Raw genomic sequence first — 8,618 nt, 5'->3', positions numbered from 1 at the left:
CGCCTCAACATCCATGTCCAGGTTCTGCAGTGACTTGTTCCGCGCCACCACCCTTTCACACCCGGCTGAAGGCGGCCCGGCGCCCTGACCCCGCCGCCAGGGGGCGCTCGCGGGGGCGCCGGTGGGAGCGCGCACCACGTGGCCCGGAAACTCGCTGGGCGCCGGCGTCGAGGCGAGGCCCTGTGAGGTGGGCGGGTGACCTGGGCTCCCAGAGCCCCGCAAGGTAGCGCTGGCCGCTGAGGGAGGTTGGGACTGCCTGGGAGCCCGCGAGGGGCAAGGCGGGCAGGGCAGGAGGCCCGGGCAGCACAGGGTACCCCATAGAGGTGCTGCCCTACCCTGCCCTCCTCTCAGAGGCAGCATGTTGCCTTGGCCCTCGCGGCGGTGGGGCGCCGGCGAGGAGCAGGCGCCGGAGGAACAGGGCCGCTCTATGGGCAGTGACCCCAGCCAGGCCAGGAACTCTGGAGAGGAAGCCCTGGGGGAGCCAGGAACACCCCCACAGGACAGGTGAGAGGCACTTGGGGGGAAATTCGACGTGGGGGGGTCCCACAGTGAGGGAATCTCAAAGGACTGTACCAAAGAATGGGTATGTTTAGTTTCCTTGCACCAGGTGCCCTCGGCCCTGCCTTGGAAGTATTCAGACTTGGAGGGGGTTGGTGAGTGGGGGGGGCTATGACGGGTGCACCTCATTACCTACCCTGCCCCCAAGCCCTCAGCCCAGGTCCCCAAGGCCTTCCTGGACCCGGAGAGAGCAGCTGCTGGCCCGGGCCCCCTCAGGCCTGGCTGCTGAGCAGTCTCCAGGAACCCCAGGTAGGTACCAGGCCTTGCCACCTCTACCCCCAATACACTTTCACCAACTCCTGAGCTTCTTTTAATCTCTTCAAGTCCCCCCCCCCCCCAGATCCCCTTTCCCCTCAGATGGCCTGGGAGGTGGCCCCCTCAAGGATGACCCTGCTGGCACCGTGGGACCCCAACTATGAGGCTAAAGCAGGATCTCAGCTGGTGTGGGTGAGTAGGGGTACCTGTGGCTCTGGCCTGGGGGTGGGGCAGGGATACCCTGGGAGGAGGCTGAAGCTCCAGTGATCTTTCCCGACCCTCCACAGCGGCCCAGCTGTGGGTCTGGCGCCTCCTTCTCAGGCCGGACCTTGTGTCATCCCTCCTGGCCCCTGTATGAGGCAGCCTCAGGCAGGGGCTGCAGGCCCCTGGCCCCCACAACCGGACATCAGAATGGTGAGCAGGCACCCCGGGATGCAGGTAATTTCCCTTGGTCCCCTCAGCCTCCGGACTGATGGTTGTGTGAGCGCAGGGAACTGGTTCAGAGCTCCCTGAGGTGGGAACCCCCAGCCTGTTATCCAGCAGCTTCTCTTCCCCAGGGTTCCCGGTGATGTGCTGTGAAGATGTCTTTCTTTCAGATCCTCTGCTGCCCCGTGGGCAGCGTGTTCCCCTGTACCTGTCTGAGGCCCCTCAGCAGGTGAGCACTCTTCCTTCCCTGGCCTCACCCCAGCCTTCCTGCAGGCCTTGGAAGGAGACACTTCCCCTCTTTTCTCCTCAGGTAATGGGCTCTCTGAAGCTGCTGCTCCCACCCCCTATCATGTCTCCCTGGGTCCACCCAACCCAGTCCCCACGCTGCTCCACTGTCTGGCTCAGTGGGCCTGAGCTGATCGCCCTCACTGGCCTCTTGCAGATGAGCCAGGGGGAGCCAAGGTCCAGCTCCTCGGGCTCCTCAGGGACTCCCCCGCCCCCTGCTGGTCCCCCAGACCCTGTCTCTGATCAGCCAGGCCCCAGTGGTTGCCTTAGCTGTTCTCACTGCACTGACCCATCTCTCCCACAGACCCCAGACACCCATCAACCATAGCCCCTCTGGGAATTCCATGGGCCCCCTACTCTTCCAGGCAGGTTTCTATTAATAAAAGTGTTGGTTTGCAAACAGGCTCCTTGTGGTGGGTAGCAGAGTGGGGCACGGAGGTAGGGATGGGTCTCTTTCTCCGTCATGGCTTTGGCTGCCCTCCCCTCAAATTCTTGTTACTCATTGGTCAAGTCACCTTTAATGAGGGGGGATCCACAGTACAGTCCCCCAGACTGAGTATATAACAAGCAAGGACTCCATCTGCTTTGCCAGGCCCGCCAGAAGGGAGGATTGTGTGAGCCTGTAGCTGGCATTGGGAGAGGCAAATTAGGGAGTAAGGGGATAGCACATCACTTTTGGGGGGCACTAAAACAAGATACCTGGTACTTTCATCCTTCTTGTGCTGGGGCCCCAGAAGTTCAGCTCTGGGACTGGAGGTTAGTTCTTTGCCGTAGAGGAAACACTCAGCGGCACTGCAGGTGTGTGTGTGGTGGGGGGAGGGGCAGGTCCATGTGGGAGTTCTCATAGGAGGCAGGGTGAAGGGCCAGGGCTGACCCGAGACTGTGGACTGATGCAGCAGGAACTGTGTGGGGAAACAGAGAGGGTCAGGGCTTTGGCTGAGAAAGCCCAGAAGTTCATAAGGTTTTTCTTGTTGGTAGCGGTTCTAGAATTTTCTCTTAAAAGAATCCAACTTCTTGGGGAACCTCCTCCTGAAGATTTACCAGGCATCCCAGCTGGAAGGGACAGAGTGGGCAGCAGGCTGTAAGGGGCAGCTCAAGGCCTCTGTGGTCACACGTCCTAGGGGGTATCTGGGCCTTTAGAGCCCCTCAGTCCTGGAAACAGGTGGGAAGACATTTATAACTTTGTCCTATTTTCTCTTCCCCGCCTCTGGTCCATCCTTTCAGCTAGACCCCGTGGGCTCTCTCTCACCCTTGCCTCCCTGTTGTTCTGGAACTGGATTCTGGCATAGCTGTGTAGGCAGTGTGTGCTGGCCCCGGGCGCCCTGCCTTGCGCCTCCAGAGGAGGGACCAGGTCCAGGTCCACGTAGTTGAGGTGGCTGTCAGGGGGGTCCGGTATGGCAGTGCCCCTTCCTACATAGTCTGGGGCTGGGTACTCGATGTACACGTATTCCCCCGCTAGCTCAGATGGTGGCTGCAAGCAGGGCTGAGCCCGTGCGGTACCCCAGCTGTCCCCAATGCCCCTATAGGGGCCTTGGAACCAGTGTCCAGGGTACCCAGGCTTGTAGGAAAAGGGCAGGGAACTCAAGGAAAAGGACCCTGGCGGAAAGTGGCTCATGGGCATGTATTCAGTGCCCTCCCAATCTTGGCGTGGATGGCGGGGAGTGGTGTTGGCAGCAGCCGGAATCCCGGGGGCTGCCATCACCATGTAGCCACCTGCTTCCTCGCCCTGCATGGACTGGTAATCACTCCCAGCTCCCACACGTATGTGGCCCCCACCCTGCTCCAACGCCTCAGGGTGTGAGGCTGCTGCCCCCAGCGATGCCAGGCTCTCTAGGGTTGCAGGCTCATTCCTCTTACCCAGGCACCCCTGATGGCTCAGGCCGCTTGATGGGGCCTCAGAGACTGGGGTCTCATGAGGTTGGGGGACAGATGACGGCCTAGGGGTGCTTGTCAGAGGATCCCTTGGCAGGGGTTCAGCCCGGCCACCCACACCACCGTCCCCAAGTCGCTTCATAGCAGCCAGGACAGTCTCATGAATGCTTTGGGCCACCACAGTGTCGGGCGCCTGTAGCCACAGCTCCCCAGGACCTGTGGGCGCTGAACGGCCAAGCTCCAGGAAGAAGAAGGAGTCTGCGTGGCCACAGCGGCGCACGCTGAGCAGAGACAGGCGCAGGGCTGGTGGTGGTGATGCCTGGGTGTCCCTGGAACCTCTGCCCCTGGGCTCCCTCAGCAGGCTCAGTACTCCTGAACCCAGACACAGTCGGTAGCCACCGCTTCCTAGGCCTCGTGTCCGCCCCAGCCCCTTGGGCCGCAGCGTCACAGGCCAGACGTCTTGAAACGGAGTGAGGATCCAGGTCCCAGGGTCCTTGTGGTAACTGGGATCTGGAGGGACAATGGGATGGTCACAGAGGGCTCCTGAGCTGGGTGGTCAGAGTCACTGTTCCCCGAGAACTGAAAAAGTGTATAAACGCTTAATGTTTGAGCTTGATTTCGGTAACCTGGGGAGGGATTGACTATGGCTAGACCAGATCCACGACCATCCAACCCCGGCCCCCAGCCCCTCTCTGTCCCAGGCTCTGGCCTCACCGGCGGCGGTGGCGCGCGCCTCCAGCAGGGCGCTGTACCACGCCTGTTGCTCCGTCTCGCTGGCCGCCGCCACGCCCAGGCTGCAGTCGCGCGTGTAAAGGACAATCAGGTGGCGCTGGCGCGCGTCCATGCGCTTGCTGATTGTGCACGCGCCCGCCAGGCTCATGCTAAGCTTGGGGGGTGCTCGGCCGGCGCGGAACTTCTTCTCGCTCTCGTAACACTCGAGGCGCGGCGGGTCAGCGCGGAGCACGAAGAAGCGGCGGCGCTGGGACTTCTGCTTCCGCAGGTGGCCGCAGAGCCGCACGTCAGCCGGGCAGGCCCAGGGAGGAGGCGGACCCAGGGGCACATCGGTCAATTCGGACTCCGGGGTTGCCGTGGGGCCTCCGTCTCCGGGGTTCATTCCTGACCACAGGCTATAAAATGGCTGGAGGAGGGGCCGAGACGGCTGGGGAAAGGCCAGAAGAAGTGGGGTAGAGGTGGCTGACATCTGTCTTGATACCCAGCGTCTCTCCGCTGCTCCGGACTTGAAGTTCAGAGCGGGGAGTCTGCAGTGGCCCCTCGCTGCGCGCAGCGTGTGCCCAGTGACTGCCCGATGGCCTGTGACACCCGGGTCTCCAAAGGCCTCGGAGGCTGGACCCTGGCGGTTCCCCGTGCCTCCTCTTCCCTCCCTCCCTCCCTCCCGCCTCCAACCGCTCCGGAGTCCCCACCCCCGCGGGGTTAACCCTCGCGCGACCCGGGCGCTGGACGCCTGGCAATGGAAGCGGAGTCTGAGTTGGGAAGTCTAGGAGAGACGGCTTCCACCCCACCCCCTTGTACTGGGCTTTGGCAGGAGCGGGGAGTGTGGGGGCGTCTCCACTGACTTGAGCTGACTCCTGGGGAAAGCGACCACGGGAGGCGCAAGTGAATGGAACTGTGTCTGCCTTGATAGCGCTGGCAGCGGCATCCGCAATCCTGCAGATCAGGGGCGGCTAAGTCCCGCCATCCTTAGGGCAACACCTCCTTTCAGCTCCCGCCATTCGCCACTCCGGCTCTTGCCTTCCAGCACCTGTGTCCCCGCTTCCTACCCAGGACTGGTTTTGCACTCTTCCCAAATAATACCAGGAACTGGCCGCTGAACATTGGGGTTGTTCTGATTTCCCAGGAGCTGAAAGTTTAGTTTCTCTGTGTGTCTGTGGGTTTGGGGTGATAAGGTGTCTTGGGATAAATAAACTTCTGGATTGGTCCCTGTGCACGGCCCATGCCCACCAGAATCCCAGTCAAGTGGCCACTGGAGGAGATCCTGTGGAGGAAGAGGCCATTCCTTAGGGGGCATTTCCCTCATGCTGCCCCTTTGCCCTCAGCGCCTTCTCACCACCACAGTCCAAAAATGCCACCATGGGCCAGCTGATGGCTCTGATCACAGAAGTGCAGACTCTCTGGTGGAGGTACCCCCTTTGCCCCTTGCTTCCTCAGAGGTTTGAGATGGGGTTGGAATTCAGACATTTTTACACCCCACTTCTGATCCTTTCACAAACCAACTCACTTGGGGGGAGATGGCGCTGGTCAGTCAGTGCACACTCTGCAAGACAAACCAGCGGTTGACACAGATGGGGGCCTTAGAGGACCTCATGATATCTCTGGTGGCAAGTAAGATACCTAAAAGAGGGAGCTGAGGGTGGGGAAGGGAAAGAGGGCAACATGTGGCCCCTAGAATTAAAGATAGTGTAGGACAGTCAGGTACGGAAGGAGATATAACAAGAGTACTGAAGCAAAGGAACCTTTTTCTGACCAGTCCAAGGGCCAGGACAGCCTGAGCAGGGAGACAGAACTTCTCCACTTCCCAGGCCTGGAAGGAAGGGGCTGGAGTACTAGAGGAGCCAATGGTGCAGTGTGCGTGGAGGCTAGGTTCCTTGAACACCTTTTCAAAGGTGATGCTGAGAGAGGGATGCCCTATCTTGATTCCTAGCGTCTTTCCCCTTCTCCCGACTTGAAATTTAGGGCAAGGAGTCTGTAGTGGCCCCTCGAGGTCCTTTTCCTTAAGCCAACCAGTATCCTGAGAATGGGCATCCAGATAGCAGGCAGGTGATGCCCAGGGCCTACTCCAGGTGCCCCCCCATCAGCTAAAGCCCCACCAAGGTGCAGGAGAGGGGTTGGCAGCTCAGGGGGCACACTGGGGCCATTGGCAGCTGCCACAATTGATGGGTGTTGGCCAGGGAGGGGCAGGTATGTGATGGATCCTTAAGTGGCAAACAAAACATTATGTGCAAGGCCTTAGTCCCCAGTGTGGCCTTGATATATGTACCATGTGCCAAGTGGCAGGGACACAAAAGCTGTCTGCAGGCCCCTCCCCTTCCTAGTCTGGGTGCTGCCTCAAAGAACGTGGCACCCACAGGGCTCATGCACCTGCTCTGTTCCTGGCCTGGAGCCTTATTCCCCAGGCTTGATTTGAAAACTACCCACAGGAGGGTCTCTTCACACCTACTCCTTCCCACTTCCCATCAACCAGACCACCTTGCAGCACCCTAGTCCCGTGAATACACAGCTGCTGTCATAGAGAGCAGCTCCAGACCACTTCGTGTCATCAAACCCCTAAGTGCTGGGTAAAGATAAAGTAGGAAGCAGCAGGGATCGGAGTGCCTGGGTTCTGGGCAAGCAGCAGTGGTAGATGGGTTGGTAATCAACGCCAGGTGATGTAGCTTGCTGGGTACCAGGAAAAGCCTGGAGCCAAACAACTGGCCTAATCATTTGCCCTAGCAACCACACTGCCCTTGGCCTCACCCAGACAAGATTTATTCTAGCCTGTTGCCCTGGTAACTTGAGTTGCTCCCCAGAGAGAGGAAGTGGCAGAACCTCAGCTCTGCTAGGTGAGAATACTTACCCCAAGCAGAGGGGTCCACCTATGCATTCCCCTGCCAGGTGCAGGGCAGGTGTGGGATGGTGGGATGTGATCTCCACATTCTAAGTCCCTGTGGAATTATCTTGTTACCCAGGAGAGGAACCTAGAAGGAGGAGGCTGGGGTACCAAGGCCGGGCTGTTCCTGTGTGCCCCTCCCTCCCCCATCCTGAGTTCCCACTCCTTTGTGAAGGGAGGGAGATACAGGAACTGTGCCATACATTGAGCCCCTTCCTTCCTTTAGCCCTCCCCCACCATGGCTCCACGGCTCCAATGTGGACAGAATGGAGCTCTTCACAGAGATCCTGGGGCCGGCTCCTGCTTCCTCACCCACAGGGACAGTTGCAGGTAACCTGCTGAAGGCTGGGACCCAGCCAGAGGACAGTTGTCTGAAAAGTATGGTCACAACTGTGGTGTGTGTGGGAGTGGGGAGACATGAGGTCTTGGTGAGAAACCTGGTGGGAGCCTGGGTGAATCCCTCCAGCTTCATGTTTATGTAGTGTTTGTGTAGTGGGGTTCAGATTTGCAACTACCAAGCAAGGCTGTGCAGGGAGGGATGTCTCAGGGTGTGAGGCAGGAAGAACACAGCCCAGTCATTTAGATATTTTTTATCAGGCCAGGGATTTTTCCATTCTCTGCCACTCGCCTGGAGAGGAGGCCCGTTGGAGGCTGTTCGAGGCCGAGAGGCAGCTGCAGTTCTAGTCTTGGCCTGTGCCCAGGGAACTCTTGATTTTTCTGTCCTGGGGTCTGAGGCTGACCCAGTAAAACTTCTCTGACTGGTCATCCAGCTCTGGCCAGTGAGCTGGCTGGAGTCCATGTCGGACAGAGAGACTGGGAGGCAAGGAGGGGGTGCTGCAGGGAGGCCCTGGGCCCAGCACCAAGCAGTAAGGACATCCTGGGAAACAGCAGGAGTGACTGAAACATGCAGTGAGAGGCACTGCAGCTCCTGGTCCTTTAAATCGCACTTCCAAACCTCAGTTTTCTTGGTTTGGAAAGGAGGAGTGGGGGGGAGCAGGGGGTGGGGGTGGGGGAATAAGAAAAGGCTCCTCCCCCTACTATACCACTACAGATATCAGCACCATCCCACCTTCCCCGGCTCTAAGCAGAGAGAAGGCCAGACAGGGAGAAGGCCAGAGATAATCAAGGATGGCAGAGAGAAATACTGAGAAAAGGGAACAGACAGAACATGATAAATCCAGGGGAAAAAGGGATGTTGGTTTACCCTGGGAGATCCCACTAGGAGATGGAAGGAGGGTGGAGGCTGGGAGAATGGGAACACAGACACAAGACAGGGTGGGTGGAAACGTGGGGAGCCCATGCCTGGCTGGGCAAATAGCAGCAGCTGGATGTATTTCCAGAAAAATCCTCAAATAAAGTGATAACTCAATCTCCACCTCTCCTTGCTGTTACGCTGTTAAAGGTCATTGGGTGGAAAGACCCACAGAAACCCCAAGAATGAGCAGCTAAAGGGCTAGGAATTCCTGGGCAACATGGAAAAGGGAGGAACCTCTTCTGACCCCAAGGCTGAGTCCTGGGCCTCTCCTCAGCCAGGTGAGGTGTTTAACCCAAGCCAGCGGTCTTGTCACCACACAAACAGCCCAGACACCAAGGCTGTTGACACAACATCCACAGGTGG

At 59.1% G+C, this 8,618-nt stretch overlaps 2 protein-coding genes across 9 annotated transcripts; one reads left to right on the top strand and one right to left on the bottom strand.

Annotated features, from left to right (window-relative positions):
• Nucleotides 1-78: 78 nt before the first annotated feature.
• On the top strand, nt 79-1,924 carry SAP25 (Sin3A associated protein 25). 8 transcript variants are annotated; one of them, XM_019752749.3, is made up of 6 exons: nt 79-504; nt 707-807; nt 899-1,005; nt 1,101-1,227; nt 1,410-1,468; nt 1,550-1,924. In XM_019752749.3, exons 1-6 carry the CDS (start codon nt 359-361, stop codon nt 1,850-1,852), a joined length of 843 nt encoding a protein of 280 aa, XP_019608308.1. In that variant the 5' UTR covers nt 79-358; the 3' UTR covers nt 1,853-1,924. The 8 variants fall into 8 exon arrangements, with proteins under 8 accessions (XP_019608308.1, XP_074184445.1, XP_019608307.1 ...); XM_074328344.2 differs by having other exon boundaries at nt 1,371-1,468; XM_019752748.3 differs by having other exon boundaries at nt 1,101-1,251.
• A 101-nt stretch (nt 1,925-2,025) lies between these two features.
• Nucleotides 2,026-6,120, bottom strand: LOC109458782 (insulin receptor substrate 1-B-like). Its single transcript, XM_019752700.3, has 2 exons — nt 4,111-6,120; nt 2,026-3,906 (listed from the first exon to the last, which is right to left on the bottom strand). The coding sequence occupies exons 1-2, from the start codon at nt 4,595-4,597 to the stop codon at nt 2,699-2,701; spliced, it is 1,695 nt and encodes a 564-aa protein (XP_019608259.2). The 5' UTR covers nt 4,598-6,120; the 3' UTR covers nt 2,026-2,698.
• Between the last annotated feature and the right edge of the window lie 2,498 nt (nt 6,121-8,618).

Source organism: Rhinolophus sinicus, chromosome 3 (genome assembly GCF_057876585.1).
Source record: "Rhinolophus sinicus isolate RSI-liver-muscle chromosome 3, RSI-T2T, whole genome shotgun sequence".
Lineage (NCBI taxonomy): Eukaryota > Metazoa > Chordata > Mammalia > Chiroptera > Rhinolophidae > Rhinolophus > Rhinolophus sinicus.
Note: the sequence above shows the minus strand (reverse complement) of the source record. Positions and strands in the feature narration are given on the sequence as shown.

Excerpts from the sequence above, each read along its gene's own strand:
- SAP25 (XM_019752743.3), top strand. The coding sequence starts at position 359 with ATGTTGCCTTGGCCCTCGCGGCGGTGGGGCGCCGGCGAGGAGCAGGCG. Across the intron at positions 505-706 it reads GGAACACCCCCACAGGACAG|CCCTCAGCCCAGGTCCCCAA; the intron begins GTGAGAGGCACT and ends CCTGCCCCCAAG. Across the intron at positions 1,252-1,370 it reads GCAGGCACCCCGGGATGCAG|GGTTCCCGGTGATGTGCTGT; the intron begins GTAATTTCCCTT and ends TCTCTTCCCCAG.
- LOC109458782 (XM_019752700.3), bottom strand. The coding sequence starts at position 4,597 with ATGTCAGCCACCTCTACCCCACTTCTTCTGGCCTTTCCCCAGCCGTCT. Across the intron at positions 3,907-4,110 it reads GGCGCGCGCCACCGCCGCCG|ATCCCAGTTACCACAAGGAC; the intron begins GTGAGGCCAGAG and ends TTGTCCCTCCAG.